This window comes from Penicillium hispanicum, assembly GCF_028827665.1.
Source record: "Penicillium hispanicum strain IBT 35686 chromosome Unknown utg000004l_segment0_segment0, whole genome shotgun sequence".
Taxonomy (NCBI): Eukaryota; Fungi; Ascomycota; class Eurotiomycetes; order Eurotiales; family Aspergillaceae; genus Penicillium; species Penicillium hispanicum.
In genome coordinates, this window is record NW_026623196.1 from 4,165,186 (window position 1) to 4,178,967 (window position 13,782).

The 13,782-nt window shown below is 53.9% G+C and overlaps 6 protein-coding genes across 6 annotated transcripts; 3 read left to right on the forward strand and 3 right to left on the reverse strand.

Annotated features, from left to right (window-relative positions):
- Positions 1–919: 919 nt before the first annotated feature.
- On the forward strand, positions 920–1,746 carry N7459_005312 (alpha/beta hydrolase; the record flags this gene model as incomplete). Its single annotated transcript, XM_056944496.1, has 2 exons — positions 920–1,333; positions 1,402–1,746. The coding sequence occupies 2 exons, from the start codon at positions 920–922 to the stop codon at positions 1,744–1,746; spliced, it is 759 nt and encodes a 252-aa protein (XP_056801379.1).
- A 557-nt stretch (positions 1,747–2,303) lies between these two features.
- On the reverse strand, positions 2,304–3,657 carry pre2 (proteasome core particle subunit beta 5; the record flags this gene model as incomplete). The annotated part of the gene is made up of 6 exons (XM_056944497.1): positions 2,304–2,639; positions 2,694–2,803; positions 2,904–3,147; positions 3,226–3,333; positions 3,378–3,479; positions 3,526–3,657. The coding sequence occupies 6 exons, from the start codon at positions 3,655–3,657 to the stop codon at positions 2,304–2,306; spliced, it is 1,032 nt and encodes a 343-aa protein (XP_056801380.1).
- Positions 3,658–4,045: 388 nt separating this feature from the next.
- N7459_005314 (Eisosome component PIL1/LSP1 family protein) lies at positions 4,046–5,362 on the reverse strand (the record flags this gene model as incomplete). Its single annotated transcript, XM_056944498.1, has 3 exons — positions 4,046–4,492; positions 4,558–5,065; positions 5,304–5,362. 3 exons carry the CDS (start codon positions 5,360–5,362, stop codon positions 4,046–4,048), a joined length of 1,014 nt encoding a protein of 337 aa, XP_056801381.1.
- A 717-nt stretch (positions 5,363–6,079) lies between these two features.
- N7459_005315 (uncharacterized protein) lies at positions 6,080–7,990 on the reverse strand (the record flags this gene model as incomplete). Its single annotated transcript, XM_056944499.1, has 2 exons — positions 6,080–7,672; positions 7,739–7,990. 2 exons carry the CDS (start codon positions 7,988–7,990, stop codon positions 6,080–6,082), a joined length of 1,845 nt encoding a protein of 614 aa, XP_056801382.1.
- Positions 7,991–9,401: 1,411 nt separating this feature from the next.
- Positions 9,402–11,277, forward strand: N7459_005316 (putative MFS transporter; the record flags this gene model as incomplete). The annotated part of the gene is made up of 6 exons (XM_056944500.1): positions 9,402–9,612; positions 9,685–9,718; positions 9,775–9,939; positions 10,028–10,499; positions 10,558–10,885; positions 10,970–11,277. The coding sequence occupies 6 exons, from the start codon at positions 9,402–9,404 to the stop codon at positions 11,275–11,277; spliced, it is 1,518 nt and encodes a 505-aa protein (XP_056801383.1).
- Positions 11,278–12,475: 1,198 nt separating this feature from the next.
- On the forward strand, positions 12,476–13,532 carry thiA (thiamine thiazole synthase; the record flags this gene model as incomplete). Its single annotated transcript, XM_056944501.1, has 2 exons — positions 12,476–12,818; positions 12,886–13,532. The coding sequence occupies 2 exons, from the start codon at positions 12,476–12,478 to the stop codon at positions 13,530–13,532; spliced, it is 990 nt and encodes a 329-aa protein (XP_056801384.1).
- Positions 13,533–13,782: the final 250 nt, after the last annotated feature.

Below are 13,782 nucleotides of genomic sequence, written 5' to 3' on the forward strand. Positions count from 1 at the left end.
GATGCACCACATCCATCCGCTCCCAATTTGCTCCGCGACGACCCGTCCTCTCGGCCTCTGCTCCGTATGGGCGCAACGCATGTCAGTCCTCTGTGGGGATACTACCTACACTTACTACATCTACCATGAACATGACCTCGAGGTCCACGGGTATTTTGCGAAAGGGCAACCATTGAGCTCTGGGGGCCTAAACCTAAATGTGCCAATGATGGAAGCAGACTTGCGATCACCAGCTGAGACGCAGATCTCGATGACATGGAAAACTTGCAAATTCAGCCGTCATCCTGTTCATGCAGGATGCCGCAGGCTTGGCCTGTCGGAAGCCAGTATTTACATTCCCACAAGCAAGGCCGCAACTGCATGATCTCACTGGTAACCACCCTACCCGCAACCTATATCGATTCACCACAGACAAGAGGTGACCCAAGTAGCTGTCATGCCCCGGCTTTCTCACTGTACGAAACCATGGAAAAGCCGCCGCGACCCCAAAGTTGTGGCCGCCAGACGCGGGGACTCGATCCCCGGATTAGGACACCAGTCAACTCTATCCTGCGAATACAGAGAAGTGCCCTCCCACGTTGGCAGGAGGCCTGAATGGCTCCTTGCTCCGGCCTCGAAGCCCTGACAGACGGCAGATGGGACGCCTCTCGACCAAGGGAATGGCAAGGCCGCTGGCGCTACGTGGTGCCCACCAAGGCGTTGCGTTAGGGGGTCGGATTCTTGGGAATGAGCAGTGCCGCGCTTCCGGGTTACGGCGTCCTATCGGATCGTCGAAGTTGATTTCGGGTGGTGCATTACGTCTTCTCGAGAGTATTTCGAGGGCGTAGTCCAGCTGCTGGCTGGGTCTGAAGCATTCGTTTCGTTTCTTCCGTCTTTGCTGGCCGGGAGAATCAACGTGCAAGTCTTCGTGCAAGCCAGCATGTCTCCCGAAAAACCTACTATTCTATTTATCCCCGGAGCGTGGCATCTCCCTGATGTTTTCGATGCGGTCCGCGCATGTCTCGCGTTGAGTGGCTATCCCACTGCAGCACCCGCATTACCATCCGTCGGCGCAGAACCCCCCGATAAACGACTAGCAGACGATATCAGCTTCGTGGCAGGCGAGCTCGAGGCGCTGTGCAATCAAGGCAAGAAAGTGGTCGTCGTGGCTCATTCATATGGCGGCATAGTCGGCGCCAGTGCCGTCGAGCACCTGGAATACGCACAGCGACAGGCGGCCGGCCAGCAAGGCGGCGTGATCATGTTGGTATACATGAGCGCGTTCGTCATCTCCCAAGGAATCAGCCTCCTACAGATGTTTGGTGGAAACTATCTACCCTGGATGCACCTTCGAGTAAGCCGTCCCAGACTGCATTCTGCCTGCAATCCCAGACAAACGGTCTTGATTGACCCCGTATCCAGGGCAACTACTGTACCACTTCGAGCCAGAATATCGTGTTCTACCACGATCTCGCCCCCGACGCGCAGAAGAAGTGGATCTCCAGGCTCACGCACACCTCCCGCGCCGTGTTCGAGGATATCGTCCCGTACGAGCCGTGGCATACCCTGCCATGCATGTATATCTTCTGCGAGGACGACCGTGCGCTCCCGGTCTCGATGCAGGAGGACATGGCTGCCAGATTGGGTGACTATACTAGTTATCGATGCGATAGCTCGCATTCGCCGTTTCTGAGCGTGCCTGGTCAGGTCGCTGAGGCATGTCAATTGGCTGCCAAGGTTGGCTTGGAGAGAAGCGCGGCAGTATAATGCTGTGGCTCATCCGGAACGTTAAATGCTCTTCAAGTCTTTTACACCTGGGCGCTATCACCATGGCCACAGCTAGTTTCGAAAGTCCTTCGACAGCTCTGGTTTTGATGATGGGAGCTCGGTTCGCAATATATGAATCGGTGGTTAACATCTAGCTTAGGTATTTAACCCGAGTCACAAGTAGTCGGTGAGTGGTGTCTAGACCTGAAGACCTGGTCTGCTACTGTGTTGTGAATGTGGTGTTTCAGTATGCTCGAGTACCTGCGTCTATGGTCAATGAGCTACGCTATCAAGTCTTTACAGTTCACTCCTTTCTCTTATCCCCCCTTTCCCAACAGATGCAGTCAAGAATGGCATGGTGGTGGTGGTGGTGGTGGTGGTGGATGGTGCTCCTTGATGTAGATGCATTCATTGGCAGACTTCTATAATGTCACTGCTCCCTCCAGGAACCCCTTCCATTGTCATTTGCTCTACGACGAAAATCAACGGCAGAAGATAAATTAGAAACCCATGTTAAGCCTTAGTGTCAGATGAATCAATAATACACATTCAGTCCTTCACAACTCCGACGTGACATTCGAGAATTCACCCTTCTCCAGCTTCGTCTTCCAGAAGATAGGGTTCATGTCATCGAAGCCGTGGTGCACCCAACCCTCCTCCTTGACGTGGTAGAGGTTAATGAAACCACCGGAGTAGGCGTCACGGTGCATGGCAGCCAGGATCGCACGGCGGCCAAGGTCTAACGCCTCCTGCTCGGTCAAGTCATAGCGGTAGTTTGCGTCCAACACACCGTAGGCAAAAGTCTGACCGGAACCGACACAGAACAGGTTGCCTGGCAGGCGAGTGCCATCTGAGTCGATGTAGTACAGGGCGGGTCCTTCTTGGGGAGTCACCTGCGATTTATGTCAGTTTAGATGTGGTGGGGGTACACAAGATGGGACACATACGCCTGCAAGCATTGTACCCATGCTCAATCCGTAACCCTTGTACGCGTAGGTCAGGTTGGCAAGAATCTTCGAGGCGGCAGCGACAGTAATCCGGCGTTTGTGTCGGATTTCTGGAAATCATCAGCGCCGGTGCCCAGTTCCAACCACCACTGGGTATCAGGTCGAGATCAATAGAGCTTACCATGCAGAGTGCACTGCTGACTCAAATACCGCAACCAATATTGACAATCCTAGCAATTCGATCCGTCAGCATCCCGCTCCAATCGCCTACCACTTCCATAACTTCCATAGCACTCACAGCCGCACCACCAGCCATCGTTCCCAGAAGACCAGGTGTAGGGTCATTTGTCGGCTTGTCCTCGCCACGGCTCAACCGCGACACAGGAATAACCTTCTTCACTGTCTGACTGGCAATCCAGTTTCCGGCCGTTGCTCGGGAGTCGGTGCACACAATCTGGATTATAGGCATTACGCATCAGCACCAATACAGGCCCTGATCGGTCTGCCTGGACAAGAGAGGGGGAGAGCGTACGATGCCGCCTTGGAACCGGAACGACAGGGTCGTTGTTCCGTGAGCGAGTTTGATAGGACAGCTAGGGTTGGAGTGGTCATCGGTCATGGCACGAAGGAAGGCGGAGGACTGGATATAACGCAAAGAAAGATGGGTCAGCTAGCTTTTCACACTGGAGGCCAAATCGATGAGCTTGAGAGCTGCGGCAACCGGAGCTGTCTGCTGACGGTCTGGACGAAGGACGATCCACCGAGGTCACCCGGTCGCATCGCCATCTGCCTCAAGGGAATCAAAACAGTCTATGGTGCCGATTATACCCACATTGTCGACAGGAGGAAGGCTGAACTTGAGGGAGAGCGGAGGGAGGCTCTCCGTGAGGTCTTGTTGCTCTTGCTCCGAGTAGAACTCATTCTGGTGCGCAGGGCGCGAGTACTGAGTGACAAGCTTGTCCATTGTGTACTGATATCCAAGCAACGCAACAAGGAAAAGGTCGGGATGGGGGAGTAAAGAACAAGGCGAGGTCGTGGTGGTGATGGATGCCAGCTCCGCTGGAGCTTTGGGATTCCGCGTCACTCGGGCGCCTACGGTCACGTGGGGTCGTGCATCATTGAAACGGGGAAACTTAGCAACTGAATCTCTTCTTCTCTGTCTCTGCAAGTCCAATTGGCCAGTATGAATGATTACTTCTCCTAATTACATGGATTCGAGGATATTCGCATACGCCAGTGCCTTATTTCCAGAGCATTCCTCCCAGCCAATCTCACGCCTGGACTTAAACTATTCTCACAAAAATATGAGTTTACACATGAACATGTTCACAGGATCTCAATATACCCAGCCACTAATATGCCACCGGCTCGGCCTCCGGGTTGAGCCCACCAGAGAATCGGGGCTCGCTCAGCTGCTTCGCGGATGACGATGACGGGCCATCTTCGGCCGCGGGCTCAGAGCTTCCATTGACGCCAGCAAGACCAGCATCAGTACCGTTGGCCAGCGAATCATGGTCCGCACCATTCACGCCGTTGACTCCGCTGGTACGGATTTCAGCAGTAGCGATGGGGTCAGCATGAGACTCCCAGGCACGAAGGTCGTTCTCCGCATCCTCAAGGATCTGGCGCGCCTCCAGCTCGTGGTCGTACGCCTGGCGCGCATCTCCCGGGACAACAGGGCTGTCGTCAACGTAATTGAGAAGGCGGCGGGCGTGTCGAGCAAGGATGATCTGCTTCTCTGCACGCTCGATCACAGCCGCGGTGTGAATGTCAAAGGCCTCCTTGAGCTTGGATCGGGTCTAACAGAAAGGTCAACGAATCAGTCGAGACGGCACGCGATCGATGCTAGTCACGGGCTACATACCGTATTCGACAGCTGCGCCTCGGCTACCAGGTTCTGCGCTTCGGCGCGCACAAGCTCATGCTCCAGCGTGACGAGACGTGCGCTCGCCGGATCCTTGTATTTGAGCTTGGCGATCTCGTCGGTCACCTTCTGCCGCTGGTCGCGCGATGGCTGCACAGAGCTTTCCATGTTGCGAATCTGCTTCAAGACACCACGGTAGTCCTCGAGATTCTGCGCAAAGGTGTCCTCTTGCTCGCCCATCTCGGCCAGCATGACGCCCAGCTTATCAGAGATGTCGGAGACGGCATCATCCTCGGTGGACTCGCCCCATTCGGAGAGCTGAGCGGCGATGGCAGCACGCTCACGGCCCGCCGCCTCGTGGGCACCGATGGCAGAGTTCTCGCTTTTGATCAGCCGGCTCAGTTTGCGACTCAGCTCGGGTTGCTGGATGCCACGGAAAGTGGAGATGCTGAAGCGGTGCCGGCCCGCTGGGGGATCTCTGCGCGATCGGATCGACAAGTTGCGGTTCCTGCGGAAATGTCAGTGGATCATGACATATAGACGATCATGGGAGCAAGCGCAGTATCGCATCATGCATACATCGTGGCTTGTAAATCTGGAAGAGATTTAAATGGGTATCAAGAAATCGCAATGTGGTATACAGTGACTAGTGCGGGTGTTCTTCCGAAAAAGGGAAAGGCGCCTGCCCCGGGTTATAATGCGACGCTCGGGGCTGGCACCTTCCCATAGATGACGATGCGCCTAACCCTAATCTCGACGTTGCGCTGCACCAGGAAGTGTAGTCCCGGTGGCTGCGTGACGTCATGACGGGAGGGGCGGATGTCGAGCTCATGCGTTCATGGGTTCATGTACGATTCCGATTGCAGTCGAGTACGTGACCTCCAAGAGATCGGGCGATGTGAATGGTCAAGAGGTGCTTCTGGATGTAATAAGCTCGCAGCTTTGTGAAGCTTTGTCTGGGTCGCTGCGATCCCTGCCTGAAGTAATTCTCCACATCCACACTATGGAGATGTGCTATACGTTATCAGATATCAAATGAGGCGAGTATCGATCTTGATTGAACCTTGATGGAGATCGTCATTCAAGATTTAGATTTTGATGACTGGTTTTCAAAATTATGGCTATCCCCTTCGGCATCACCTATACTCCCAATCGGGTAAGCATATAGTCCAGTGGTAGCCTCATCACACTTTATCAAGAATTGCTTTCTGTCTGAGCATTTTATTACTTGCACTGAGCATCGCTTTGAGCAGGTTTGATTTTTCAGAAATTGCAAAAAGTAGAGTAGGTATCAATCCCATGAGTCAATCGAACTGAGCCAGGGGGGGATAGGATTCTGTCAGCTTTATAGTACACCACAGAGATAAAAGGTCAAAACAACCGTGCATCAGATCCAGGGCTCCCATGCCCACACACCATCAAACACCCAGGAGCAGACTGCAAGGCCCGCAGTGTGCTCAAACGCAGAAACGAACCATCCAAGAAAAGAAGCGCCTTCGTACATAACAAATCAAAGCCTTATCTAGGACATCTCATCGGCGTCAGGGTTGTGCGAGTGCTCATTGTCGGAGGCGTGGAAGGCATCTCCAAACGCCGAATTATCCAGATCGGGCAGGTCAAGCCCGTCGTTTTGCTCGGTATATGCCGCTAGCGCGTCACCGGCGCTGTCGATGTTCGTGAAGTCGAAATTGGCACCCTCAAGGCTAGCGTCTCCGGCAGCTGGGCCAACATCCTTATTCTCATTATTCACCATCACCCAGTCGCCGTTCTCATTTGTAGTACTGCCGGCGAGCTGATCGCCCAACTCCATGTCCACGTCTGCACTAATCCCAGCTCCAGGCATGGGCGGAGCAGATACTCCGCCAGTCCCATCCACAGCCGGGCTACCAAACTGGTCCAGAAGATGCGAGTCGGCGCCTTCCATCATCATGTCGTTGGTGAACGATTCAGGCTGATCTTTCTGCTCCGGTTCGATCTTTTCCAGCAGTCCACCCTTTTCCACGCATGAGATCTTGGGCTCTGGCATGATTTGTTTCTTCCAAGCGGTCTCCACATCACGAACGACATCGTCGACCTTGTATTTGGCGTGCTCTTCCACGTAGTCCATTTGTGGGCTACCACCCTCCTCGGTGGGGACGACAATTCGACCCTCCAGTCGCCACACCTCAGAGCCTGTCTGGGACGGGTCTGCAGCGGATTCGCGGAGACGCAATTCCGCATCCTTGAATAGTGAGCTACGGTTGAAACGTTCCATCCGGCGTGTGTGCTGTTTCTTCAGCTTCTCGATCTCAGCAGTCATGTCAGCCACCTTCTTGGTGACTCGGTCTGCGAACTCCTCTGCCTTTGCTGGTTCCAACTTGGAGGGTTTCTGAGCATCGTCCCCCTCTTTCTCGTCACCTGTCGAGGCAGCGACAGGCGCATCGAAGAAGCCCGCTGTCAAAGACTCCAACTCCCCCTTTCGTCCTAGACCGAGCGAGACTGGTGTGATCTGCGAGATGGCATACGGGGATGCAAAGATCTCTTCCATCCACTCATGGTGCTGCACATAGCGCATTTTGCTTACCTCGCGCGGGGTCAATTGATCCATCAGATCACCGCTTGACACATCTTCATCCTCCACGGCAAACTCAGCTGCAGCCGCGGTCAAGGCCGTGGACGTGGCACGCTGTGGACGAGCCTTGGCTGCGGCAACGGTCGGCGCAACCGCCGCAGGATGACCCTGTGGAGGGTAGAAGCCGGGTCGGCCTGGGGCAGCATTTGGGTAGGCGACAGGTGTCTGAGTAAAGCCTTGGGCGCCCATCTGTGGTGGGAAGTTGATAGTCGGCCAGTTGTTGCGGTCGTGAAGTAGGAAATCCTTGCGGGCTAGCTGGCCCTGGCTTTGCAGGAAGCGCCGTTGAGCCATCATATTCTGGACTTGCGGCGGGACGGGGATACGGTTCGCGGGAACGTGGTCAGTCGGGGGCGCGCGGGAGTAGTGAACAATCCACAATGACGGATCGGGCTGAGGGCCATTCGGGACCTTGGAGGAGACAATGCGATAACGCTTGCGGCAGTGGGTGGCCAAGTTTTCATTGGGAGGGTGGTAACCGCTGCGATGGAGGAACATCTCGACGGTCTATCAAAGGGCTCATTAGATGGGGGATCCGTCATGTCAATCAACATCAAAGGGCACAGCACGTACGTAGCCTCGGGCTTCAATGGTGAAGGCCTGCTCGACATCGGCCCAGACGTAACCATCGCTGGCGAAATTGTTGCCCAGATGTTGGAGTGGCTGCCATGTAAGCATTACAGTGCCATCGACGGGGCCATCCAGAAAGGTCCAGTGCATAGGTTGCTGTTGGCAGACTCGGGGTGCGCTGGTCAGGTACTCCACGGCAGTCTCGGTCGGCATCATGTGCATTTGAGGATAACGATTGCGGGACACGAGATGCATGTGGGGCAGCTATTGGATTTGCGATAGAGTCAGCTTGAATGTTCAGTGCATTTCAGCCTCTGGAGGGGCGTGCCAGACGTCTCCCACGAGAGATGGGGTAGTCTCACCAACTGCCCCGGCATCCGAGTTGCCGGGTCATCCATCCTGGCAAGACCCGCTTGGGGATATTTGGTTTGATCAATAGGATCGCAAAGCTAGTCCAAGAGATGACCAAGGGTCACTAGTGATGTGTACGATTGGGGACACGGCAATCACGGGTCTGAGAGGGCTACTGGAGCTCCTGGCAACGCGACGCGGGAGTTTTTTGATGCGGGTGCGGTGGCCGCGAAAGGCCAAAGATGCATGACACCTGAGGCATCAACAACGTGTTTCGACAGCTAGGTGTCGTCACAGAGAAATATCAAATTTGGTATCATGTAGAATTGTTCACTTTGTCATTTTGTCACTTTGACCCTGGCATTTTCTGGCGATTGTTGTGTCATAGTTGTGGTTATTGTCTATCCTAGGTTTAATCTGGAGTATAGCCTATTGACAGCACCAATACATAGTTAGCCTTCACCGAAGACATTTGATGTCAGTCAAGCTGTACGCGAACATGGCAATCAGACCAATTGTAAGTCGGCTGCTAGTCAATACTCATGTTCATATTTAACTCTAGCGGCGATTTATCCCCGCTCGACGGCTCGGCACTTTTGCTTCGATAGCCTCGGCGCTAAATAAGTACAGAGTGACAACTCTGCATAATAGTGGGGTTGGCTCAACCTTTCTCCGGAATCGCGTTTCTGGTACTGATAGCTGTTCGCTCATTATAACACTTCCAATGGGATATCGCTCGCGTGAGCTATAGTCCTCGCATGCCGGTGATCTAACAATCAGTACCTGGGTATATTTACAAATGGTAATGCGACTCGGGCATGACCAAGATCGATAAAACTACCTAGCGGTGTCATTTGGATGAATAACCGTTCTAGCCAGTATAGAGTACAAGACTTGTGGAATGAAGTACCAGGATATTGTAGAGTAACCCACAGCGGCTTCACAATTCCGGGGTGGACGAGCTTGCTCCACTCAAGCTTTTGCCCGCACTGCCGCAACTCTCCACCCGCATCCACTCGATTGGTATCCCCGGCTCGTCTTCGCGGGGCTTTGGACGTCTTCGCCAGCTTGGGCCTGTCCGCGCTGTGGGGATGTCCTTGTACTGGTTACCGTGGTGCCACCAATCACTGTGTCGACCATCCGAAGACGCAGTCAGCCGAGTAGAGAGACCTATGGTGTGCCAATGACGACCGTGTCGATCGGGAGGGGGGACTCCCTTCTACGTATAAGAAGATGGAGCCGCCGTTTTCCCCGGCTTGATTCCGAGTGTTCGCTTTTGCTTCATCTGACTCCCACAAGTCAATCCTCCATCGCCATGGGTTTCTTCGGCAAGAGTGATCCGCCCGAGGATGACATCCAGACCGCGCCCGATCCAGATGTTGAGAAGACCGTGCCTGCTCACCAGGAGACTGGGCCAGTTCAACCTCCCGCGGTGATGACAGCATCTACTTCGATCGACCCGGAACTGGAGCGCCGAGTCTTAAGGAAGTTGGATTGGCGAGTCCCAACCTTGATGGGATTTTTCTGTATGACAGATCTCATGCCAAAGATGAGGAAGAAACCAGTGAACGTTTCTAATTGAAACCACGCAACACCAGATCTACTCGCTTTCCTTGACCGCAGTAACATCGGGTCCGTCATCACCTCACGGGCAGCAGACTGAACGAACCAAACTGATTGCTCTACAGAAATGCCAAAATCGCCGGCATGGAAGAAGACCTTTCTCTCGACGGGAAGCGGTACGCGTGGTTGCTGACGATCTTTTACATTTCATACACGGTGTTTGAGTTCCAGGCGCTGATGTGGAAGATCATCAAGCCGCACCAATGGGCTGCCTTCGTCGTATTCTCCTGGTATGTGCCCACGTGTGTTTGATGTTGATCTCCACAAACGAATGTACGAATGTATAGAAGAATATGCACTCACCGTTGTGTGCCACAGGGGCTTAGTCGCAACCTGCCAAGCAGCCACGGAGAATTGGCAGGGCATGATGGCACTGCGATTCCTGATGGGTGCCTTTGAAGCTGGCTTCGGGCCCGGTGTGCCCTACCTCCTGTCCTTTTTCTACCGTCGCCACGAGCTGGGTCTCCGATGTGGCCTGTTCTTATCGGCTGCTCCTCTGGCCAATACTTTTGCTGGTGCCCTTGCGTACGGTATCACATCGGGCCATGCGACAATAGCCAATTGGCGACTTTTGTTCCTTGTCGAGGGTCTCCCTGTCTGCGTGTCGGCCTTATTGGCTTGGTTCTTTGTGCCGGATTCACCATCATCGGCGAGATTCTTCACCGAGGAAGAGAAGAATGTCGCACGTGCCCGCGGACTGCAACAGGCAGGGGAAGCAGATAGGAACGGCAAGATCCAATGGAAAGAACTGACCCAGACACTCTTAGATGCGAAGGCCTGGCTTACAGCGGTTCGTAGCTCCACGGATCCTTTTGGCGGGAGCTCGCTAATTTCTTCTTTACGTCTAGTTGATGTACTTCAGCTGCAATGTGAGCTTCTCTTCACTGCCAGTCTTCCTGCCGACTATCCTCAAAGAGATGGGGTTCACAGCCATCAACGCCCAGGGCCTCACGGCACCGCCGTTCTTCGCCTCCTTCCTCGCGACCATCGCGACCACCTGGGTGGCGGATCGGATCCGACAGCGTGGATTTATGATCGCATCCATGTCGCTGATCGGCGGTGTGGGGTACATCCTGTTAGCCACCTGCCAGTCAGTGGGCGTGCGATATTTCGGGGTGTTTCTGGCCGCGTGTGGAGTGTTCCCATCGATCGCCAACATTTTGCCGTGGGTATTAAGTGAGTCATCCCCATTTGCATCAACCAGGGGGGATATCAGGCTGGCGGAACTTTTCTCTCTAACTGTTATGATCTGCGCTCCAGACAACCAGGGCTCCGATACCCGCCGCGGTGGGGGTATCATCCTGCTCAATATTATCGGACAGTGTGGCCCCTTCTTGGGGACCAATGTGTTCCCTGACGCCGAAGCACCGCGCTATGTTAGGGGTATGTCCATCTGCGCTGCCTTCATGCTTTTCACGACATTACTTGCGTTGAGTCTCCGCTTCTTGCTGGTGTGGGAGAACCGACAGCTCGAAAAGAAGTACGGACCGCAACTCGAGGTAGATACAGCCAAGGACGAGATGGCTACGGAAGACAACTACGGCGCCAGCTTCCGCTATGTACTATGAAGATTGGATTCGGATGATTGGGTCGGAAGGCCTTGCTCCTTGTTGTCTGCTTTGCTGTCTCCACACACACCTCGGCCTTTTGCAATTGTTAACTACAATATTTAACTAGTTAACGTAGTTATGACTCTCCATGATGTCAGAACCCTCATGATCTCATGTGGGAGCTCGACAACCTCATCGCTGTATATTTCAACCCATCCCAAACTTGAACGAGAGGATATTTGCTAAGAGATTTGCTAAGAAATTTGCCCGTCACCTGCAAGAAAAAAATGGGGAACTGAATTGTACCAGGAGAGCATACGGACTAGTGTCGCCCGGCGCATCCACATCAAGCGTGGATTTTGCCCTGTACTGTGGGAATGGACTCCGTTAGCAGTCATGTACTAATCGCACTCAATGAATGAAGATACAGTATCTCGTATGCCCTCGTAACCTAGGAAGTCTCAGTGGTCTCAGGGAACTCTGGGAAGCCATGTAGCTTAAGTTGACCCCCACACAATATTAATGTGCGTAGCAGCAACTCAAGTCCCGGGCTAATCAGAAACGTCATGATGCGATCGAGATCGGCATTCCCCTCTCCGTTCACCGGCCACCGAGACTCCGGTGAACGGATAGATTCGGAGAAGGATGACAGCACTGTGTGGGATGGTGGGGTGGGCGCGCGCATATAAGGTTGCCCTGCCCCTCCTTCGTGCTGCCCTTTTTCTTTCCCCCTTCACAGCTTCTACTGCTCTACGAATTATCGTCCATCAGATCTACAGTAACTATGAAATGCCTCAGCATCTCATACAGTGCTAACCACCTTCCCAGATCTACACTCGGACAAGTACATACAGCCCCCCACCATCCGGCGGGAAGCCATGGATCTGCTTTGGCTGGACATATTATCTCTTAGGGATCAAGGTATCTCAGGTAACTTCTGTGCGTGGGCCGGTGTTCGTTCTCACGCGGTTGGCATAATCCCTCCTTCTCCAAGCATTGATACCCTTCAAGTTCCTCGGTCTCAAAAGACTTTGGCTATTTGAAGCTTGGGTAGGAGTGCCAACTGTCGTGGGTTCGTTCTGAGATTATACGGTCAAAACTTGATCTGGATAATACCAGCGAAAGGATCATGCCTTCCCCATTCTCCCTCTTTTGTTGTGTGCAAACTGACCGAGGTTCCAAGTCAACGTTCCGTCGACTTGATCCCTAACCCACAATGTCTCCACCCGCTGCTATCTTTGAGCCTACTCCTGCTCCCACCACTGTCAAGGGTAAGGTGGTGCCTGAGATGGTCCCTACCACTACCCTGACTGGCCAGAGTCAGAGCAAGCTCCTTGAACAGTTTGGCGGCAAGTGGGATGAGTTCAAGTTCGCCCCCATCCGCGAGAGCCAGGTCTCGCGTGCCATGACTCGTCGCTACTTCCAGGATCTGGACAACTATGCCGAGAGCGACGTTGTCATCGTCGGCGCTGGTTCCTGCGGTCTCAGCACTGCCTACGTGCTGGCCAAGGCCCGTCCGGACCTGAAGATTGCCATTCTCGAGGCCTCCGTGTCTCCTGGTTAGTCTCAGCTTCTATGCCGCTAGTCTCCCAGGAACATGTAAACTGATATCATCCCAAAAAATAGGCGGTGGTGCCTGGCTCGGTGGCCAGCTCTTCTCGGCCATGGTTCTGCGTCGTCCCGCAGACGCTTTCCTGACCGAGCTGGGCGTTCCCTTCGAGGAAGAGCCCACCAACCCGAACTTCGTGGTGGTCAAGCACGCCGCGCTGTTCACCTCGACCCTGCTGTCGCGCGTGCTGTCCTTCCCGAATGTCAAGCTCTTCAACGCAACCTGCGTCGAGGACTTGATCACCCGTCGCGACGGCGACAGCGTTCGCCTCGCTGGTGTCGTGGTTAACTGGACGCTCGTGACCCTACACCACGACGACCACTCCTGCATGGACCCCAACACCATCAATGCCCCGATCATCATCAGCACCACTGGCCACGACGGTCCGTTCGGTGCGTTCTGTGCCAAGCGTCTCGTCTCCATGAACTCCATCGAGAAGCTCGGTGGCATGCGTGGTCTGGATATGAACGCGGCCGAGGACGCGATCGTGAAGAACACCCGTGAGGTCACCAAGGGTCTTATCATCGGTGGCATGGAACTGTCGGAGATCGATGGCTTCAACCGCATGGGCCCGACCTTTGGTGCCATGGCTATGAGTGGTGTGAAGGCTGCCGAGGAGGCGCTGCGCGTCTTCGACGAGCGCAAGCGTGAATGTGCTGAGTAAATCCGGCTCTTTGAGCCTTTTACCTCGCAGTCTAGGCGGGCTTTTATGATGATGATTGTGACGATGGAGGATTAGCTAGCTTTTTGCTGGATGTCAGTAAAATGCACTCCACACTCGTTTTGTGCGATTATGCCGAAATATCCTCGTAGAATCGTAAATGTATTTCTAATTATGACTCAATAATAATATAAGCATTATCCATTAGGGTCCGGGCCATACAAAACTGGACGATGGTATACTACAGGTTACC